The sequence below is a fragment of the Elephas maximus genome, chromosome 11 (genome assembly GCF_024166365.1).
Source record: "Elephas maximus indicus isolate mEleMax1 chromosome 11, mEleMax1 primary haplotype, whole genome shotgun sequence".
Classification (NCBI taxonomy): Eukaryota; Metazoa; Chordata; class Mammalia; order Proboscidea; family Elephantidae; genus Elephas; species Elephas maximus.
Window position 1 is genome coordinate 104,705,301 of NC_064829.1, and position 22,148 is coordinate 104,727,448.

The 22,148-nt window shown below is 46.8% G+C and overlaps 2 protein-coding genes across 4 annotated transcripts in view; both read right to left on the bottom strand.

Annotated features, from left to right (window-relative positions):
• Positions 1-8,563, bottom strand: part of CLASRP (CLK4 associating serine/arginine rich protein) — a 36,785-nt gene extending 28,222 nt beyond the window's left edge. For all 3 annotated transcript variants that reach the window (XR_007519231.1, XM_049900480.1, XM_049900479.1), the window contains exons 1-2: positions 8,511-8,563; positions 7,368-7,495 (exon numbers count right to left, since the gene is read on the bottom strand). Coding sequence is in view for 2 of the 3 variants with exons in the window: in XM_049900480.1 (XP_049756437.1) it covers positions 7,368-7,466 (99 nt within the window). In the remaining variant the exon portion in view is untranslated. The remainder of the gene's footprint in view (positions 1-7,367; positions 7,496-8,510) is intronic.
• Positions 8,564-8,751: 188 nt separating this feature from the next.
• The window catches only part of RELB (RELB proto-oncogene, NF-kB subunit), a 44,980-nt gene continuing 31,583 nt past the window's right edge, over positions 8,752-22,148 (bottom strand). The window contains exons 9-12 of the mRNA XM_049902419.1: positions 17,350-17,565; positions 14,635-14,703; positions 14,422-14,499; positions 8,752-9,532 (exon numbers count right to left, since the gene is read on the bottom strand). Coding sequence (XP_049758376.1) covers positions 9,147-9,532; positions 14,422-14,499; positions 14,635-14,703; positions 17,350-17,565 — 749 coding nt within the window. The 3' untranslated portion in view covers positions 8,752-9,146. The remainder of the gene's footprint in view (positions 9,533-14,421; positions 14,500-14,634; positions 14,704-17,349; positions 17,566-22,148) is intronic.

Genomic DNA, 22,148 nt, shown 5'->3' on the forward strand with positions numbered 1-22,148 from the left:
TTTAAGGGAGAATTGACACCAATACTGTTTAAACTCTCCCAAAAGATAGAGAACAAGAGGCAAACATAACCCCAAATACCCAAACCAAAGACACCACAAAGATATGCCAATATCTCCAATGCATATGGATGCAAAAATCCTCAAAAAATTACTAGTGAACAGAATCCAACAGCATATTGAAAGAGTCATACACCATAACCAAGTGGGATTTATTCCAGAAATGCAGGGATGGCCCAACATTAGAAAATAAATCAACATAATACACCACACCAACAGAACAAAGAAAAAGAACCACACGGTCATCTCTACAGACGCAGAAAAAGCATCTCATAAAATTCAAAATCCTTTCTTGATGAAAATCCTAAAGAAGGTTGGAACAGAAGGGAAACCCCTCAATATGATTCAGGGCATATATGAAAAGCCAACAGCCAACATTATACTTAATGGAGAAAGACTGACAGCTTTCCCCTTGAAATCAGGAACAAGAAAAGGGTGCCCGCTCTCACCAGTGGTATTCAATATTGTACCAGAGCAATAAGACAAAAAAAGAAATAAAAGGTACACAGATTGAAAAAGAAGTAGTAAAATTATCTCTATTCACACATGATATGATACTATATTTGCACCCATTCCAAAGAAAGCTGATCCAACAGAATGCAGAAATTATCAAACAATATCATTAATATCACACACAAGTAAAATTTTACTGAAGATCATTCAAAAGCAGTTGCAGCAATACCTTGACAAGGAACTGCCAGAAATTCAAGCCAGATTCGGAAAAGGATGTGGAACAAGGGATATCATTGCTGACGTCAGACTGATTACAGCTGAAAGCAGAGAATACCAGAAAGATGTTCACCTGTGTTTTATTGACTATGCATTCAACTGTGTGGATCATAACAAATTATGGATAACATTGCAGAGAACGGGAAATCCAGAACACTTAATTGTGCTCATGTGGAACCTGAACTTAGACCAAGAAACAGTCATTCGAACAGAAGGGGATACTGTGTGCTTTAAAATCAGGAAAGGTGTGTCTCAGAGTTGTATCCTTTCACCACACTTATTCAGTCTGTATCCTGAGCACATAGAAAAGTTGGACTATATGAAGTAGAACAGGGCATCAGGACTGGAGGAGGACTCATTAACAATCTGCTATATGCAGATGACACAATCTTGCTTGCTGAAAGTGAAGGGGACTTGAAGCCCTTACCAATAAAGATCAAAGACCACAGCCTTCAATGTGGATTGCACCTCAACATAAAGAAAACAAAAACCCTCACAACTGGACCAAAAAGCAACATCATGATAAAAAGAGAAAAGATTGAAGTTGTCAAGGATTTCATTTTACTTAGATCTAAAATCAACACCTACAGAAGCAGCACTCAAGAAATCAAACGACATACTGCATTTGACAAATCTCTGCAAGAGACCTCTTTAAAGTATTAAAAAGCAAAGATGTCACTTTAAGGACTAAGACGTGCCTGACCCAAGCCATGGTATTTTCAATCGCTTCGTATGCACATGAAAGCCGGAAAATGAATAAGGAGGACTGAAGAAGAATGGGTGCCTCTGAATTGTGGTATTGGCGAAGAATATTGACTATACCATGGACTGCCAGAAGAATGAACAAATCTGTCTTGGAAGAAGTACAGCCAGAATGTTCCTTAGAAGCAAGGATGGTGACACTTTGTCTCACATACTTTGGACATGTTATCAGGAGAGACCAGTCCCTGGAAAAAGACATCACGGGTCAAAAAAAAGGAGACGACCCTCAAGGAGAGGGACTGACACTGACACGGTGGCTACAACAATGGGCTCAAGCACAATTGTGAGGATGGCACAGGACTGGGCGGTGTTTCGTTCTGTTGCACATAGGTTCGCTATGCGTTGGAACCGACTTCACGGCACCTAACAACAACAACAACTTTACCTGTGGTGTGATGAATTACTTAGTATGGCCTTTCTCTCGATAATCCTGTAACTCCCACCCAGGTGACTGGACAGGACTGTGCAAATAAAATAATTGTGGCCCACCAAGGGGACTGGTCAGTTTTGCCTTACAAGAACACCAATTCCAGAGCAGAAAGAAGAGCCCACCACCATTGGCAGGAGACACCCGCAGGAGACAGCACAGTGGGCTTCCCCGCTACGGGACGAGAAAGGTGGGTGCCTCTGGGCAGAGACAGAGGTACAGGGAGAAACCTACGCCCGATGCATGATCTGGGACTTGCCAGACTCTACAACCGCTTGAGCCATTTCCTTTATACGGTTCATGAGGTCTGGAAACGTTGCAGTGAACTAGGAAACCCAAAGACAGGGGGGAGAGTACCGAGGGGAGAGGGAGTAGTTGATGTTAGAGATGATGGAGTGGCAAGAGGCCCCAAATAGCTTGGAAAACTTGGCCATTTGGGACATTTTTAACCTCTGCCTCATAGGAAGCAGTTTTGTGTTGATCCTTATAAATTATCTAATACCATGCACAGAAAATCCCAAAGAGTCCATAAGAAAACTTCTAGAGCTAATAGAGGAATGTAGCACAGTTGCAGAGTATAAGGTCAAGAAACAAAAATCAGTTGGGTTTCTATACCCCAGCAATGAGTAATCAGAAAGGGAAATTAGGGAAACAATTACACTTACGACAGTATCTAAGAGATAAAATCCCTAGGAATAAATCTAGCCAGGGATGTGAAGGACTTACACAATGGAAACTATGAAATACTGCTGAAGGTGATTACAGATTTAAATGAGTGGAAAAATGTTCCATGTTCATGGATTGGAAGACTTAATATCGTTAAGACGTCAATACTAACCAAAACGATCCATACTCAATGCAATCCCGATCAAAATCCCAACAACCTCTTTAAAGAAATGGGAAAACAAATCCCAAACTTTATATATATGGAATGGCAAGAGGCCCCAAATAGCTAAAAAATGTTGAAAGAGAAGAACAAAGTAGGAGAACTCACACTTCCTAATTTTAAAACATACTATACAGTTACTGTAATCAAAACAGCCTGGTACTGGTATAACAACAGCCACACAGACCAATGGAATAGAATTGAGAGTCCAGAAATAAACCCACACACCTGTGGTCAAATGATTTTTAACAAGAGTGCTAAGTCCATTCAATAGGGAAAGAAGAATCTCTTCAATGAATGATGTTGGGAAAATTGGATTTCCACATGCAGAAAAATAAAAATGATCCATGCCTCACACCATACGCAAAAACAAATTCAAAATGAATTAAGGACCTAAATGTGCAAACTAAAACCATAAAATTCTTAGAAGAACAAGCAGGGGCAACGCTGTCAGGACTAGCTTTCAAAAATCGATTATCTAACATAAGAAAAGCACAAACACAAAGGACAAAATAAACAAATGGGGCGTCACAAAAATTAAAAACTTATGTTTATCAAAAGACTTTACCAAAAATGTGAAAAGATAAGCTACCAACTGGGAGAATATCTTCAGAAACCATGTTATCTGACAAGAATCTAATAATTCAAAAAAGATATGTAACTTCAACAACTTAATAACAAAAAGACAACCCAATCATAAAATGGGCAAAGGAACTGAATAGACATTTTGCCAAAGAGGGCATTCAAATGGCCACCAAACACATAAAAAGATGCTCTGTGTCATTAGCCATCAGAGAGATGCAAATCAAAACCACGAGATACCATTTCACTCCCACTAAAATAAAAAAAAATAAAAAAACAGAAAATAGCAAATCTTGGCAAAGATATGGTGAAGTTGGAACCCTATCCACTGCTCGTGGGGATTCAAAATGGTACAGCCATTGTGGAAAACAGTGTGGTAGTTCCTCAAGAAACCAAAAATCGAACTACCATATGATCCAGCAATTCCACTCCTAGGCATATACCCAAAAGACTTGAAAGCAGAGACTTGTACATCAATGTTCATTGCAGCACTATTCACAGCAGCCAAAAGGGAGAAACAACCTAAATACCAATCAACAGACGAATGGATAAACAAAACGTGGTACGTACGTACAATGGTAAACTGTGGTTATTGATACAAGTACATAAAATCAGGGCATGAGCATGACTTGATAAGTTAATTTCCATAGTATAAGAGGGACCAGTTAAAATTCTCACCATTTGTTTCACTCCCACAAAAACCACTTCAAGGCCACTAATGAGCTTTTAAAACTGTTCAGTTTTGTGCAAATAAAGCACGTTTCTTTTATAAAGACTTGTGCACTTGCCCAGGCTCAAGATATTAAAATCTAGAACATAAAGCCCATTACTAGAGACAGAAACGTAGGCAATATAACTATTACAGCAATAACCATCAATTACAGTTACGAATTTTTCTGTAACAACCAAATGGATAATCAATATTTCAACAACTCAAGTATTACTGAGCAAAGTGCATGTCAACAATATTCAGTGTTGCTATTCAGTTTTCTACTACTGTATGGATAGAGCTTGAAGACATTATGCTGAGTGAAACAAACCAATCACAAAAGGACAAATATTGTTATGACCTCACATATATAAAAACACAAGAAATGGCCAATGTTTAGAGACTAAAGTTTATTAGGAGTTACCAGGGGCAGGAGGGAGGGGGGAAAGGGGGTTAATGGTGACAAAAAAAATTCCATTAATTAAGGGTAGGGTTGCACAGCCAATTATTGTAATTGCTGTCAATAAGCTGTACTCCTGTAAAAAGTTGTATTGGCAGAAGTTATGTGACAGATATATTTACAACAACGACCAAAAAACCAAGAGTAGCTGCTGAGGCTGCTAACGTACAACCGAACACCTCATGGGATCTGGTTCCTTGGTTTGGAGTTTAGGGTCATGGTTTCACGGGGCATCCCGGTTAACTGACCTAAATACATGTTTAGTGCTTCTGTTCTACCTCCTAGTTAGTTGAATAGTGCCTGGGGTCTTGAAAGCTTACAAGCAGCCATCAAAGGCACAACAATTGGTCTCTACTCAACTGGAGCAACAGAGGATGAAAGAGTCAAGAATAGCAGGAGGATATGGAATGTGTGGCTAATTGCCTCCATGAACTACTGCCTTCTTTACCATGAGACCAGAAGAACTGGATGGTACCCGGCTACCATTACTGAACATTTTGATCAAAGATTCCATAGAAGAATCCTGATCAAAAGGAGAAAAATGCAGAACAGAATTTCAATTTCTCACGGACTCTGGAGCCATGAAAGTTGGATGAACCCCTGAAACTACTGCCCGGAGATAATCTTCAAATCTTAAACCAAAAATATCCCCTGAAGTCACCTTAAAACCAAACAAAAGTTTAGCTTAACTAGTAAAAAAAGGTCTATCTTGAGTATTATGTTCTTTCGAGGACTATCTATAAGGGATCTAACTGACAATGGCAACTTGAAAGACTAGATACGAACCTTGAGGGGCAGTGAGTTTACGTTAATGGAGGAGGAACAACTCAGAAAAGGCAGGTGAGAATGGTCTCACAACTCAAAAGAATGTAATCAACGTCACTAAACTGTACATGTAGAAACTGTTGAACTGTTTTGCTGTGTATATCCGCATCAAGGAAAAAAAAAGATTACAGCAGTTCTACTCTGTCACATGGGGTCACTATGAGATGAAATTGACTCAACAGCACCTAACAACAATTCACTCCTGAGCACTCACTCTGCACCTGGGCTGCTGTTGGACCCTCAACTACAATAACACAGAGCCAGTCCCTGTCCTGTGGCCAAGTAATAGTTATTCTGACACCACCAGAGACAGGCTCTCCCTCCAACCCAGTGGTTCCTTCCTGGGGAACAGAAGTGAGGAGTTCTCTGCACTTCACCTCGTCTCCAAAGGGGTAGCAATAGCAGCCTGTCTCATTGGTCATTGTGGAGATTCAAAGTACTCGTGCACCTAAAGCCCTTCTCAGGTAGCCTGGTGCCTGAGAAGGACCACTAGATGGCAGCTGCTGTTGTTATTACTGTTTTATTCATCTATTCTTTCAAACCGTATTTGTTGGGCTTAACACGGGGATCCAAACGTGAACCAAATACACCAAGTGCCCAGTGTCACCGAGCTGGGGGAAACAGCTTCACAAGCCATCAAACAACTTCACAAGCATGTACGTGTACACGTGTAGCAAATGCGCCAAGCTGCACAAAGGGGAAGGACAGGGAGCTATGACGGCATTTCTAAGGGCACGTGACTGCGTCCAGAGGAGGGAAGACTTCCCTGAGGACTGAGACCTGACAGATGAGCAGGGGTTAACCAGTGTGGCTGGAGAGCACTTGGGTCAATGGAGGAACAACAAGGAGGCCAGTACTGCTTCAGCAAAGGACTGAGGCAGAGTGGGGTGGCACCACTCTGGAGATGAGGCAAAAGCCAGACCATGCAGTCTCATAGGCTGTGGGCTTTCTCCCAAGGGTCCTAGGGAGCTATGGAGGAGTTCTGAGCAGGGGAGAGACAAGGTTAGCTTTGGGCTTCAGAAAGACCTCTCTGGCCTGGAGGGGCCAGGAGACAGGGGAAGCTGGGGTAGTGATGCAGCGATGCAGAAGAACGGGTGAATGTCGGTATGAAGCTCACTACCGGGAGCCCATCTAAAAGAACTGAAGCTAGTAAGCAAGCGCCATTTGAAACGGAGGCCTCAAGAACAAGCAGAAGTTAAACCAGTGACGGGGGGCCATGACAGGCACAAAGCCCTATGGTGGGAGACAAGGAAAAAGGCAGGTGGAGCTGCCCTAGGACCAGGGTTTCAAACAGGCTTTTTCTGGTTCGAACCTCTGCTGCGAATTCAAATTTCTAACAAGATCCTAGAAAGTTACACATAAGAATCACCTGGGGATCTTGCTAAATTCTGATTCAGTATATCTAGGGGTGGAAATGCACACTCTCAGCAGGGAACTTGCTAGAAGTGCAAATTCTCAGTAGGGGTTTGAAGCCGTGCCTAGAAGGAAGCTTCAGGCTGGCAGAGGCCAGACCGCAAAAGCATTTTAGGCCACAAGATGGAGTCTGGTCTTCTCTCCAAAAGCAAAGGAAGTACCAAAGGATTTTAACAGGAGGACCTGGTCAGATTTTGCCCAATAAATATTGACGGTGCTCCTACTGCGTACCACGCCAAACCTCAAGAATGGCTGAGCTCTCCCAGGCTCTGGGAAGAGAGCAATTGCAGACAGCCAACATTCTGGAGGTGGCCTGTCTAACATCTGCACTGCACTGCTCCCTGCTAACACCAGCTCTGTCCTCTGGGGCCACACCAAACTGCACCTCCCAGGATGATGACAACGATTATGCTCAAGAAACGATTAGTGAATGGTCACCTGAGAAAACAGGGCTCCTCTCGCGCCTTATTCTCGTTTTACCAGGATGACCAGGGCCCCACCTTCCAGGGTTACTCACGATCTTTTCATAGTACTCCCGCCGCCGCTCGGCCCGCTTCTTGTAGTCAACCATCATGCCTCGAAGCTTCCGCTCATGCTTCCGCGCTTCGTGCCACATCGTGGTGAGGCCAAGCCTGAGGCCTCAACCTGGGGGAGGAGGGAGCTGGGAATGTCAAATGGGCCATAGGAACCACAAAGACAGAATCCAAGTCAACCAGCACTGTAGGTGACAGAGCCGACCCTAAACACCTTGTCTCCCAACTTCCGGGAGGGGAAATGAGGCCAGCAGAACCGTGTGCCACAATCACCTGGACGGCTGTTGTGGAGCACAGCCCTGACAACTCTGCTCCAGTAGCTCAGGGAATTCCGGGGCTGAGGAGCCCTGGGGAAGGGGCGTCCTGGATTCAACACTCTGGAGTCAGGGATGAAAGGTTTTGGGATAGGCGTCACATGTGTCTGAAATAAGCTCTGGGGTAAGAGCCGAGTTTCTGAGGCTGGGAACCGGACAAGCTAACCCCTCCCGCCCCGGCCAGGAGACATGCGTGGAAGTGGGTATGGGTTGGAGGAGGATGAGGAGGAAGGCAGGTGAAGGAAGAGGGAAAAAACATAACAAATTAGTGGTATGGGGTTGGGGGTGGAGGGCAGGTGAAGGGCGTGGAGGGAAGAAGATGAAGCTGGGGGGAAGGGGGCACACAGAAGAGTGCAGACCAGAAAGGGACTGAGGTCTGAAGAAGCACTCTGACTTGGGGGAGTGTTCAGGTAAAAAGGGGGGAGGGCCAGGAGGAGGAGGATCTGGCCGACGGGAGGCGGTGGCTGAGTTTGGGGGCAGGGCTTGTGGACAGGGACGGAACCCGACACTTAGGACTGCGATTGCGGACCGGATCGCGGCCTTAGGGTTTGGACCGAGTTCTTTTGACAAGGGGGCGGGGCCTGTAGTAAGCAGCGGGGTCGAAGGCCGGGCCTGACGCCGCAAGTTCGGGCTTCGGGCGGGGGCGGGGAGCGGCCTGCGGCCCCTAAGGCCAGAGGGGGTGCGGAGCGGGCGGCCCTCGGGGCCGGAGCCACGCAGAGGCACACAACGACCTGGGGTGAGGCCAAGGCAAGGGCGGCGTTAAGCTGACGCAGGCCCGAAAGCCAAAGTGTCGGGCCCGCAGCCTTCACTCACCGGCTCGTCGCCACCTCCCACCGCTGCGCTCGCGCGCGGCCCGCACCGGAAGCGGAAATGGGAGCCCGCGCGAAGGGGGAGGGGCGCAGCGTGTCGACGCTCGCAGGCGCCGACGCAAGGGGCGGGACCTGTAGGTGGGAGGGGCGGGGCCCGGAGGTGGGGGCGGAGCCTGGAGAGCGGAGGAGAGCCTGGCGAGTTTGCCGCAGAAGAGCCCAGGCTAAGAGACGACACCTCCCACCAGGGCTCAAAAACTCATCTTTATTGGGAAGACTCTGAACAAGCAAACTGCCCCCGCACCTTCAGGCCTGGGGAAGGACAGCCAGGGATCTGCCCCCTACTCCCAATCCGGCTGGAGAAGGTGCCCCCAAGTGTGAGGGGCCAGGCAGCTTTAACAAGCCAGTGGTATGGGGGGGCAGGTCCTTTTTCCTTTCCGGACTCAGCTTTCTCATTTGTAGAATGCGCTCAAGGAGATCACCATCTCCGGACCAGGGCTCCTTGCCAAGCGCTGAAGATGTCCAATTCAGATGGGATGAGGAGGTCTGCAGACCGCCCCAGGGCAGCCCGGGGTGGGGCTGAACGCCAGTCCCTCCACCACCCTCCCCACCCAGTGCTTCTGCTCCGCCGGCTCCCCGGAGGCTACGTGGCCTCGGGTCCGGGGGACAGGAGGCCGCCCCCGAAGGCCGCCTCGCGGTACTGGTTGGGGAACATGTTGCTGCCCACAAGGCTGGCGGTGACCCCATCCCCGGGGCCCGAGGCCTGGTATGAGTCCAGCGTCAGCGGCTCGGGGCCGGGGGGCTCCCCGACCGCGGCCCCCGCGCTCCCGCTGCCAGGGACAGCACTGGCAAGTGGCGGCGCCGGGGGCAGCAGGTCCAGCATGGTGAAGAGCGTGGGCGCCGTGGGGTCGTAGGCAAAGTTGTCATCCAGGAGGTCGGGCCCGCCCGGGGGCTCCAGGCCGGGCAAGGACACTGAGCCGGGGAAGAAGTCTGTGTCCGGCAGCAGGGCTGAGGGCGGGAGGAAGGTGCCTGCGAGGAGAGAAGAAAGAGGGGTGGGCTTCAAGTCCACGTCTGGTGAGGCCCTAACTCTGACACACTGCATTGACATCCTGCTAAAAGTGCTTTGTCAGTGTGGCGTCCTTTAATCCTGAGAACCTACGAATAGGGGCTTATCATCGAATAGGGGCTTATCATCGTTTTCATTTGCTAAGCAAACTAAGACAAAATAACTCGCTGTCACACAGCTGTCGAGTTGTGGAACCAGGGTTGAAACCATGCTCCTGCAGGGCTGGGGAGAGTTTTCTCCAGAAGCAGGAAGGAAAGGAGGCTCCCAGCAGTAGCAGGCTGTTGTTATTAGCTGTCATCAAGTAGGCCCCTGAGCCCTGCAACCTGTGGCGATAGCAGTTTGTGATGAACTGCTAAACTAAAGGTTGGTGGTTCAAAACCACCCAGCTGCACTGAGGAAAAAAGGGATGCTGGTCAACTTCTGTAAAGATCACAGCCAAGAAAAACCTATGGAGCAGTTCTACTCTGCAACACATGGGGTCCCGAGTAGTGGGCAAGCCCCCCAAAATATAGAGACAATCCAAAAAATGAAATGGGGGAAGTTGCCAGTCCAAAAATTAGAAGGTAAAAGAAGTGTGTCATTGTGGGAGAACCTCTCTGTCTTTCTGAGACAAGACTAACCTTATCGAAGAGGCACTATCTGATTACAACGTATTATCTCAGAAAGAAAGTTGGACAATGAAACAGGAAGCTCAAGGAAGAATTGGCACAAATTGTGGTGTTGCCAGAAGAACAAACAAACCTGTGTTGGAGGAAATACAGCCAGAATGCTCCTTAGACACAAGGATGGCAAGACTCTGTCTAGCTTACTTTGGACATGTCTTCAGGGGGATCAATTGCTGGAGAGGGACATCATGCTTCATAAAGTAGAGGGTCATCGGAAAAGACGGAGACCCTCAATGAGTTGGATTGATACAGTGGCTACAGCAATGGGCTCAAACAGCAGTGATTGTGAGGATGACGCAGGACTGGGCAACCTTTTGTTCTGATATACATAAGGTCGCTATGAGACGGAGCCAACTCCACAGCGCCTACCAACAGCAACAGGAAAATCCTTCTTAGCCGTCTCTGATGCTTGGTGTCCTAGAAGTTTCTATTCACTGCTTAAGTAAAAAATAATTAATTTAAACTAAAGATAATAATAATTAATGAGGACCTAGAATTGTCGTTATTTGTATCTCCTTAAAATTGTAGAACTCCCTACCCTGTTTCCCTGCATTATTATCTCCCATAGCACTTAGCTACCTTCAAATACATTACATAGCTCACTTATTTAGTTTATCATCCATCTCTCTGTTAAAATATAAGCCTCGTGAGAGCAGAGACTTTTGTCCTCTTGACACACAAATACATCCCCAGCAACCAGAACAGAACCTGGTATGTAGCTCAATAAACGTTTGTTGAATGAACAAATGAGTGAATATGTGAATGATGAATGGCATAAACTGGATGAACGGAAATAGGGAATTCAGGGTGGAAAGGGGGAGAGTGCCGACACGTTGCGGGGATTGCAACCAGTGTCACAAAACGATGTGTGTATAAGTTTTTGAATAAGAAACTAATTTGCTCTATAAACTTTTACCTAAAGCACAATTAAAAAAAAAATATATATATATATATATATATATGGGTGGCAGGGACTGCCAGCTCTCACCCAATAACCTTTCTCCCCTTCTCCAGGTTTTAGTTGGGCACGTGGCTAAAAAAACAAACAGGGGCCAGTTGACGTCGGCTTTGACTCACGGAGACCCTCTGTGTGTTGGAGTAGAACTGTGCTCCATAGGATTTTCAATGGCTGATTTTTTGGAAGTAGATCATCAGGCCTTTATTTCAAGGCACCTCTGAGTGGACTCAAACCTCCAACCTTTTGATTAGCAGCTGAGCATGTTAACCATTTGCGCCACCCAAGGACTGCAGAGCATGTGGCTACTAGAATGCTATTTCCCCGCCTCCCTTGCTGCTTGATGTGGTCATGTGACTAAGTTCTGGCCAATAGAATATAAGTAGGCATAAGGTATGGGGCTTCTAGAACCCAAAGTTCAGGTTCTTCCTGCTGGCTAGAATGTGGGCGTGGTGGCTGGAGCTGCAGCGGTCACATACTGTGAGATGGAAACTATGAATTGAAGATGGCAGGAGCTTGGGTCTCTGATGATCACGCAGCCCCCGTACCATCCCTGGACCACCTACCTCTGGACTGTGTTTATGTAATAGGAGAAACAAAATTCTATCCCGTTTAAGCTCCTGTTATTTTGGGTTTTTCTGTGACTAAAGTTAAACATAATCATTAACAAATTCAGGAGGCATTCCTGATTTCTAGCAAGTTCCTAACATGACTCCGTGCCAGCCACTGTGTTAAGTAACTGTATGACATGCACTAAATTCTAGAAAGGACGCTAAGAGGTAGGATCCCCATCTGACAGATGCATACACTGAGGCTCAGAGAGGTCACACAGCTGCTAAATTGTAGGCTCATAATTCAAAACCGGTCTGATTCCAGAGGCCATGCTCTTAACCATCACACTACAATGCCTGGGTGACTTTGCCCCAAGGATGAGGGAGGGGGCTTTAGATATGTGTGGAAAAGTGGAGTGATGGGGGAGAGAGGTGAATGGCAGGTGGCTAATGAGGAAGGGCTTCAGGGATTGGGGGCTGTGGGGGAGCACTAGGATTGGCACAGGGCTTCAAACCATTTTGTTCCAGTTCAAACCCCTGCTGAGAATTTGCATTCCCGTCCCAGATATACTGAATCAGAATCTAAATTTTAACAAGATCCCTGGGTGATTCTTATGTATAACTTCCTAGGAACTTCTTAGAAATGCAAATTCTCAGCCAAGAGTTCGAACCAGAACACACAGGTTCATTCTGGTTCGAACCCTTGGATTGGTGGTTGCTAGAGACAGACCTGCTGTGGATTGGTTACCAATTGTGTGGGGGGTGGGCAGGACAACAGGTGGTATTGGAAACCTCCAGGGTGGGATTGGCTGGGATGGTCCAGGGCTCAGCAGACTCTGGGTGGTAGGTGGCTAGCTGGGAGCCAGGTGCTCTGGGGCAGATGGGGTATTGTTGGCAGCATTCTCGGAGCTGATGATCAGTGGGTGGGGAGGTTTCTTCTGATGGCAGCCAAACAGGGTTGGGGTTCACGGCAACTGGAAGATGGCATGTGAGTTGAAGCAAAGCAAGGGTAGGAAACAGACTAGTGTGGGTGGCTGGGATCGAGGTTGACTACCTCTGATGACCACCCCCATTTATCCACTGTCTACTCCCTGCTACCCACTTTACAAACATGATCATTAGTCCATACAGATGCCCAGGTTCAAGTCCCTGTTTCACCACAGATCAACTGTGTGACCTCAGGCTGGAGACTTAGCCTCTCTGGGCCTCAACTTCTTCACCCGTAAAATGGAGGTAATGACAGCACCTACCTCACAGGATGATTGTGCAAAAGCAAAAAAAAAAAACAAACTCGTTGTTGTCAAGTCGATTCTGACTCATAGCGACCCTATAGACAGAGTAGAACTGCCCCACAGAGTTTCCAAAGAGCGCCTGGTGGATTTGAACTGCCAACGTTTTGGTTAGCAGCCATAGCTCTCAACCACTACGCCACCAGGGTTTCCGATGATTATGCAAAGTAATGATTAAATACACACAGCACTTATGTGCTTGTCATACACCAGTTGCCATTGAGTCGATTCCAACTTATGGTGACCCCACGTGTGTCAGAGTAGAACAGCAGAGCTGTGTTCAATAGGGTTTTCAAAGCCTGATTTTTTAGAAGTAGATTGCCAGGCCTTTCTCCTGAGGCACCCCTGGGTGGACTAAAACTTCCAACCTTTTGGTTAGCAGCTGAGTGTTTTAACCATTTGTACTATCTAGGAGTGCCTGTCGAATAGTATCTATAAAAAGAAAGAAATTAAAAGGCCAATGAGGTAGGTAAGTGATAAGGCTTTTCAGGAGACTTCTGAGATTCAGAGAAGTGGTGGAACTTGGCGAAGGAAAATGGCCCAGCCAGGACTGAAGCCTCTGGAATGTCTCCAGAACCCTCGTGTTATGGACTGAATTGTGTCCCTCCAAAATACATGTTGCAATTCTAATCTCCAAACCTGTGGATGGAATCCCATTTGAGATTAAGGTTTTCTTTGATACGTTAATGAGGCCATATCAGAATAGGGTGTGTCTTAAACCTACTCACTTTTGAGATATAAAAGGAGCAGATTGGACACAGAAGCAAGCAAGCATGAATGGGGGAAAGACAGATGGCACCTGGAGATCTACAAGGGATGCAGAGAAGAACACTAGAGAAGCTGGAACAAGGATCCCCCTCCTCCCCCACCCTCAGAGGACAGACAGTCTCCCCCCTAGAGCGGTGCCCTAAATTCAGACTTCTGACCTCCTAAACCAAACCAAAAAAATCCATTGCAGTCGAGTCAATTCCGACTCAAAGAGACCCTATAGGACAGAGCAGAACTACCCCATAAGGTTTCCAAGGCTGCAGTCTTTATAGCAGCAGACTGTCACGTTTTTTTCCCACAGAGTGGCTGATGGGTTCGGAGCAGCTGGTGGGTTCGAACCACCCGCCTTTCGGTTAGCAGGCGAGCGCTTAACCACTGCACCACCAGGGCTCCTTTCTAACCTCCTAAACTGTGAGAAAATACATTTCAGTTTGTTAAAGCCACCCACTTGTGCTATTTCTATTATACCAGTGCTAGATTTTCTTTTAGATAACTAAGACACCTTGTTCTTTCCACTTTATGTTGCTGGCCTCACAGGAGCAATCAGGGGAGCCTGAAGGGGCCAGAAGGACTGAGACTCACCCTCAGCCCACTCCAGGGGGCTGGTACAGAGCTGGGACCCACCTGAGCCGTGGCTGGGCAAGAAGTGGTCCAGGAAGGCCGGCTTTTTCTTCCGCCGTTTGCTTTCAATGCCGTGGGGGTCTGAGGAAAGGCAGAGATGAGGACCCCTTGACCCCGACAGCCCTCCCTCCCAGTCTGGAGTGGAGCAGGGCGAGAGCTCATTTATCTCCTCCAGGGTCCAGAGGATGGACATGGGAAAGGGCAGAGGGGACGCACCAGAGCTGTTCAGCTCCCCAAGGACATCAGGCATCCCTCGTTTCCGCTTCTTGTCCACGCCGTAGCTGTCTGTGCCAGAGACACGAAGAGTAATCCGTCAATATTAATAAATAATTATAAAGTCCAAGAAATTGCGGAGCTATTCCAGTTCTTGGCTAATCAATGCAGACAGATGCCTGCATCTTAATCGGAATAAAACTCAAATTGGCTTCTAGTACCTCATGCTGTTAGTTGCCCTCCAGTAGATTCTAACTTAAGGCAATCTCTCATGTGCAGAGAACTGCTCCATAGGGTTTTCAAGGCTGTGACCTTCTGAGGTGCCTCTGCGTGGGTTCCAACTGCCAACCTTTCATCTAGTAGCAAAGCACTTAACCATTCGCACCACCCAGGGACTCCTTTTCAGGATCTATGAAACCTAAAGACGCATTACATTGGGCAAATCTGCTGCAAAGGACCTCTTTAAAGTGTTGAAAAGCAAAGATGTCACCTTGAAGACTAAGGTGCACCTGACCCAAGCCATGGCATTTTCAATCGCATCATATGCATGTGAAAGCTGGACAATGAATAAGGAAGACTGAAAAAGAATTGACGCCTTTGAATTGTGGTGTTGGTGAAGAATATTGAATATACCATGGACTGCCAAAAGAACGAACTAATCTGCCTTAGAAGAAGTGCAACCAGAATGCTCCTTAGAAGCAAGGATGGCGAGACTGCAACTTACATACTTTGGACATTTTGTCAGGAGGGATCAGTCCCTGGAGAAGGACATCATGCTTGGTAAAGTACAGGGTCTGCGGAAAAGAAGACCCTCAACGAGGTGGATTGACACAGTGACTGCAACAATGGGCTTAAGCATAGCAAGGATTGTGAGGATGGTGCAGGACCGGACAGTGTTTCGTTCTGTTGTGCATAGGATCGCCATGAGTCGGAACCTACTCGACGGCACCTAATAACATGAAACCTAAAGAACTCATCTGCCACTCTCCTCACCTCCCTCCATCTTTTCTCCCTGATTTCATTTCCTAGGTATCCTTCTTCTCTCAGGTCCAACTACACTGGTCTTTGCAGTTCCTGGAACACCCCAGGCACAATCCTGCCTCAGGGCCTTGCGCTTGCTGTTCCCATTGTTTAAAACATGCTTCCTCAACTGCCACTACTTCCTTGGAGAACCACTTAGTCTTTCTCCCAGCCTCAGTTCAGCTGTCCCCTCCTCCAGGAACCCCTCTCTAACCCCTCAGGCTGGGTCAGGTGCCCACTCTGGGCTCTCAGAGCCCCCTGAGCTTCTCCATCCCAGTCCTGGCTACTCTGGTCATCACTGTATGGGGACGGTCTGTGAACCTCATGAAGGCAGAGCCGGTGCTGTCTTGGTCACTCCTGTGTCCCCAGCACTGCCTGGCTCAGGGCTGGGCATGAACAGACATGTTGAGGGGATGAATGATTGAATGCTTCCAAAATACCATGAGACAGGTACTATCAAGATTTCCATTTTGCCAGAAGTTCAAATTCCCACGGAGTCCAGACTTCCTGGAGCCATAGAGGCTGGATGAACCCCTTAAATTATTGCCCTGAGATAATCTTTAAACCTTAAACCAAAAGTATCCCCTGAAGTCTTCTTAAAACTAAACAGAAGTTTAACTTAACTAGTAAAGAATGCCTGCCTTGAGCATTGTGCTCTTTTAAGATCTATCCATGGTGGCACAGTAGTTAAGCGTTTAGCTGCTAACCAAAAGGTTGGCAGTTCGAATCAACCAGACGCTTCCTGGAAACCCCACGGGGCAGTTCTACTCCGTCCTATAGGGTCGCTGTGAGTTGAAATCAACTGGACGGCAACAGATATATGGGATCACACTGACAACAACTCAAAAGATTAGAGAGAAAGTTTATGAGCTTTCTCTTTTAAAGCAGTGAGTTTATGTTAATGGGGGAGGAACAGCTGAGAAAAGGAGGGTGCGAATGGTCACACAACTCGGAAGAATGTAATCAGTGTCACTGAATCGTACATGTAGAAACCGTCCAACTGGCGTATGTTTTGCTGTGTATATTCTCCTCAACAACAAATAAGTTATAAAAAAAAACAGAGACAGGAAGAGAAGATTTCCATTTTGCACAGGAGGAAACTGAGGTTTGGAAAGGCAAAGCTCACACAGCTGGTAAGCAGCAGAGCCAGGATTTGAACCCCAGTCTACCTGGCTCCCCTGGTGGCATAATGGTTAAGCCCTTGCTGCTAACCAGAAGGTTGGCGGTTTGAAGCCACTCAGTGGCTCCCAGGGAGAAAGACTTAGCAGCCTGCTCCCGTAATGTTCACAGCCTTGCAAACCCTGCGGGGAAGGTCTGCTGTTACACGGGGTCACTGTGAGTCAGAACTGACTGGAGAGCACCCAACGACAACAACATAACTCTTGGAATCCTTGCGCGGTGCAAACAGTTAAGTACTTGATCACTAATGAAAGGATGGCAAGTTGGCAGTTTAAGCCCATCCAGGGGTCCCTCAAAAGAAAGGAATGATGACCGCCCTTGTAAAGACCACAGCTGAGGAAACCCTACGGGGCAATTCTACTCTGTAACACGTAGGGTTGCTGTGAGTCGGAATTGACTATCTGGCTCTGAGCCTGCGTTCTGCTTCTGCCTCTTCCCCCTTTCCCCTCTGGGCCACTCAAAGCAAGGCTAAAGGCCTGGGTCCTGGGGGCAGTGGGCACTCTGGGTTGCCGTGGTTACCGTGGTCCCGAGGCAGGTAGGTGAAAGGCAGTGGCTCGCTGCAGACCCCGTCGGTGAGCCGCTGCAGGAAGACGTTGACGGTCACAGGCTCAGTGATCTCCAGGTCCTCGTAGGGTGGTGTCTTGAACACGATGGCAATCTGGCGGTGCACATCAGCCTGGGAGAAGTCGGCCCGGCCTTCCCAGGAGGCCGTGCTGAACACCACTGATATGTCCTCTGGCAGGAAGGTGGAGTCGTCAGCTGAGCCAGGAGGGCCAGCCTGCCTGGCCCCCAACACACTCAGCCTCCCCCAGAATCAATATCAATATTCCTAAGAACAAAACTGGGACCCTGGATGGTGCAATTGGTTGACAGCCTTGGCTGCTAACCGGAACACTGGCAGTTCAAGTCCACCCAGAGGTACCTTGGAAGAAAGGCCTGGTGATCTCCTTCTGAAAAAAAATCAGCCACTGAAAACCCACGAATAGCCAAAACTATTGCCCTAAGATAATCTTTAAACTTTAAACCAAAAAATCCCCTGGAGTCCTCTTAAAATCAAACAATTTGAATGTTCTGCTGTGTATACTCTCAACAACCACAAAATAAATAAAACTTAGGGGGAAAAAAAAAAACTAGTAAAGAATGTTGCCTCGAGCTTTGTGCTCTTTTAAGATCTATATAGGATCAAATGTACAATAGCAACCGGAAAGATTAGATAGGAAACTCAGGGGGCAGTGAGTTTATGTTAATGGGGGAGGAACAACCCAGACAAGGCGGATGAGAATGGTTGCACAATTCAAAGAATGTAATCAATGTCTCTGAATTGCACATTTAGAAACTGTTGAATGCATGTTTTTGCTGTGTATATTCTCAACAACAAAAATGAAATAAATTATTAAATAAATAAAATCCACGAAGCACAGTTCTACTCTGACACGTGTGGAATCGCCAAGAGTCAGAATCGACTCGACAGCAACTTGTATTTTTTTTAAAATAGAACGCATCATAGCCGCAGCTAACTTTTTGCTGAGTACCTCCTGTGTGCTAGTCACTAAGTGTTTTACGTATTTTTTAAAATAAATTTTCTCATGTAATCCTCATTTAACACACCTAACAGGAGCCCTGGTAGCGCAGTGGTTAAGCACTCGGCTGCTAACTGAAAGGTTGGTGGTTCGAACCAACCAGCCGCTCCGCAGGAGAAAGATGTGGCAGTCTGCTTCTGTAAAGATTCCAGCCTTGGAAACCCTATGGGGCACCTCTACTCTGTCCTACAGGGTTGCTATGAGTCAGAATCGACATGATGGCAGCGGGTTTGGCGTTTGGTTTGAAGAGGCAGAGAGAATCAGTGTCCCCATGGGTACCCTCAGGTTTGAAGATTCACTGGGAGGAGTCACCAGACTCTGCATACAGTTGTACTCAAGGCTCTAATTCGTTACAGTGAAAAGATACAAAGCACAATCAGCAGAGGGAGAAGGTACATGGTGCAAAGTCCAGAGGAGGCCAGACATAAGCTTCCAAGAGTCTCTCCCAGTGGAGTCACACAAGATTCACTTAATTCCCCCAGTGACAAGTTGTGACAACCCCTGTGAAGTGTTGTCTACCAAGAAACTCAGAGACTGCAGTGTGATGTATCCCTTTTGTGTGACCTTTCTCACCATGGTCTTGTAACTCCCACGCAAGTGATTCGGCAAGACTGTGTGATAGGGTAATTGTGGCCCACTAAAGGGATTGGTCATTTATTCCCATCCTGCTTGGCTTGAAATGAGCCACCCCGGAGAAGAGAGAGAGAAGATCCCACCACCAACCAGGAAGGACAGCCAGAAGCAGACAGTGCATCCTTTGGACCTGGGATCCCTGTACTAAGAAGCTCCTGGAAACAGGAGACAGAAAGAGAGAGAGCTGTAACACTGCAGACAGTGAGACCTGGTGGCAGAGACCCAGCAGCAGGAGACACTGCAGTGGGTGTCCCGGCCTAAGGAAAGAGAAAGCTGAGTGACTTTGGGCAGAGGCCGAGGGCCACAAAGAGACGTACCTGCGAGCATGACTGGGAAGAGGCTGTCCTGATGGAAGAACTGTATCCTGCGTTTACCTGAGCATGAGTGATAATTGTTACTTCCCTAATAGACCCATAATCTTGAATATGGTCTGTGAGTTCTGTGTGGCCATTGCAATAAATTATCAAACCCAGCAGGGAAGTGGAGAGTGCAGTGGGAGAGACAGTTGGTGTCAGGATTGGTAAAGATGGCGGAGAGAGAAGGCATGTCTGACCTCTGCCTCATAGGAATCAGCCTTGGGCTGTTGATCTTGATCTCCTTCCCCCTGTGAAGTTAGAGGAGGTCAAACACCTCCCCCAGAGCGTTTTTTACAGAGACACGGCACCCAGGATTTTTACTGGAGGCTGGTCGCGTAGGCGCCCTCTGCCCGGCACCCAGGAGTCCCTGGATGGTACAAATGGTTAACATGCTCAGCTGCTAACAGAAAGGTTGGAGGTTCAAGTCCACCCAGAGGCACCTCAGAAGAAAGGCCTAGACTATCACCATGAAATATCCTTTAAACTTTGTATGGAAACCACACCCAGAGGTCACCTTTCAGCTAAATAACAGATTGGCTCATAAAATAAACATCACCTGTAAGTACTGTGCTCCTTTAAAAAATCATCTATACGGGGTCAAATGGTCAACATTTACCCTAAAGCAAAGATGATGGGCAACAACTGCACAAAAGCAAAGACAAGAAGGCAGAAAGGGACAGGAAAACTGGACGAATGGTCGCGGAGAACTTGGGGTAGAAAGGAGAGTGCTGACACATTGCTGCGATTGCAAACAATCCCAGAAAATAATTTGTGTAGGAATTTTTGAATGAGAAACTACTTTGCACTGTAAACTATCACCTAACGCACAATAAAATTAAAAAAAAACAAAAAGATGAGAAGGTAAGAGGTGGCAGGGAAGCTAGATTAATGGAAACAGAACAACCAGAATGAAAACAGTGAGAATGTGGACACATTGTAAAAAATGTAACCAATGGCACTTGACAATATGTATAAAAATTATTAAATGGGAACCGAATTTGCTGGGTAAACTTTCACCAAAAACACAATAAAATATTATTTTAAAAAAGAGGAAGAAGAAAGACTTGGCAGTCTACTTCTGAAAAAAATCAGTCATTAAAAACTCTGTGGAGCACAGTTCTACTCTGACACTCATGGGATCACCATGAGTCAGAGTCAACTCGATGGCAACCGGTAGGTAGCCAGGCACATAGGAAATTCCAGCCTCTCAGAAGGAAAGGAGGTGTTCAGCATAAACCACGATGTTTGTACAAACAGCTGAGGCACAGTGAGCCATTTTTATCAGGGAATCGTGGGAATCCTCTGAAAATCCAAGTTCCTAGACACTAGCCAAGGACCTTGTAAACAGGTCTTTCCAAGGATAGCAGTCTCAGGCCTGCAATGTTAACTCTCTTCTGCACATCCACTTTAAAGATGGGGAAATCAAGGCTGAGAGGGGTTAAGAGACTTTTCCAAGGTCACACAGCTGGTAGCAGGACAGTCAGGATTCAGTATGCTACTCTGCTTGTTATTTCTTTTTCTTGTCTTATTGTATTGTCTCTTATACACTTAGTCCATGTACTGAGGCTTTGTATGTGTCAGGCCCACACAGATTGCCTCTAAGCCTCATGCAACCCTATGAAGAAGGTACCATTAGGCCCCATTAAACAGAGAAGGAAACCAAGGCACAGAAAGGGAAGCCATTTCTCCAAGGTCACACAGCCAGGAAATGACAGAGCCAGAATGGGAATCCCAACAAGCTAGAGCTCGTACCCACCAGCTTTGCTGGAGTCGAGTTAGGGAAGTCACCTGATATTTCTGGACCAGTTTCCTCACCTTGTTGTTGTTGCTGTTAGTTGCCACCGAGTCAGTTCTGGTGCTTGGTAACCCCATGTGTGCAGAGCAGCACTGCTACAGGGAGTTTTCAAGGCCGTGACCTTCCAGAAGCAGATCGCCAGGCCTTTCTTCCTATGACCCTCTGGACGGACTTGAACTGTCAACCTTTCAGCAAGTAGTTGAACACTTAACCATTTGTGCCAACCAGGGACTTCTTTTCTTACCTTAACAGAGGCATAATAATAGTACCGACTAGACACGGTTGTTACTAGAGTTAAATGAGTCAAACCAAGTCAAGGGCTTAGAAGAGGACGTAGTATATAATAGGCACTTCCAAACCAAAACCAAACCCACTGCCATCAAGTTGATTCCGACTCATAGCGACCCTATAGGACAGAGCAGAACTGGCCCATAGAGGTTCCAAGGAGCACCTGGTGGATTTGAACCACAGACCTTTTGGTTAGCAGCCGTAGCACTTAACCACTACGCCACCAGCATTTCCAACTGGCACTCAGTCGATGGTAAATGTAATTGTTCCCATTACTAATGCAGACAATACAGCCTCGCTTGCTGAAAAGAAAGACTTGAGGCACTCACTGACGAAGGTCAAAGACCACAGCCTTCAGTATGGATTATAACCTGAACGTGAAGAAAATGGAGATCCTCACAAATGGACCAATAAGCAACATCATGATAAACAGAGAAAAAATTTAGGTTGTCAAGGATTTCATTCTACTTGAATCAACAATGTCCGTGGAAGCAACAATCAAGAAATTAAAGATGTACTGCATTGGGCAAATCTGCTGCAAAAGGCCTCTTTAAAGTGCTAAAAAGCAAAGATGACATTTTGATGGCTAAGGTGCAGCTGACCCAAGCCATGGTATTTTTGATCGATTCATATGTATGCGAAAGGGGGACAACGAAAAAGGAAGAC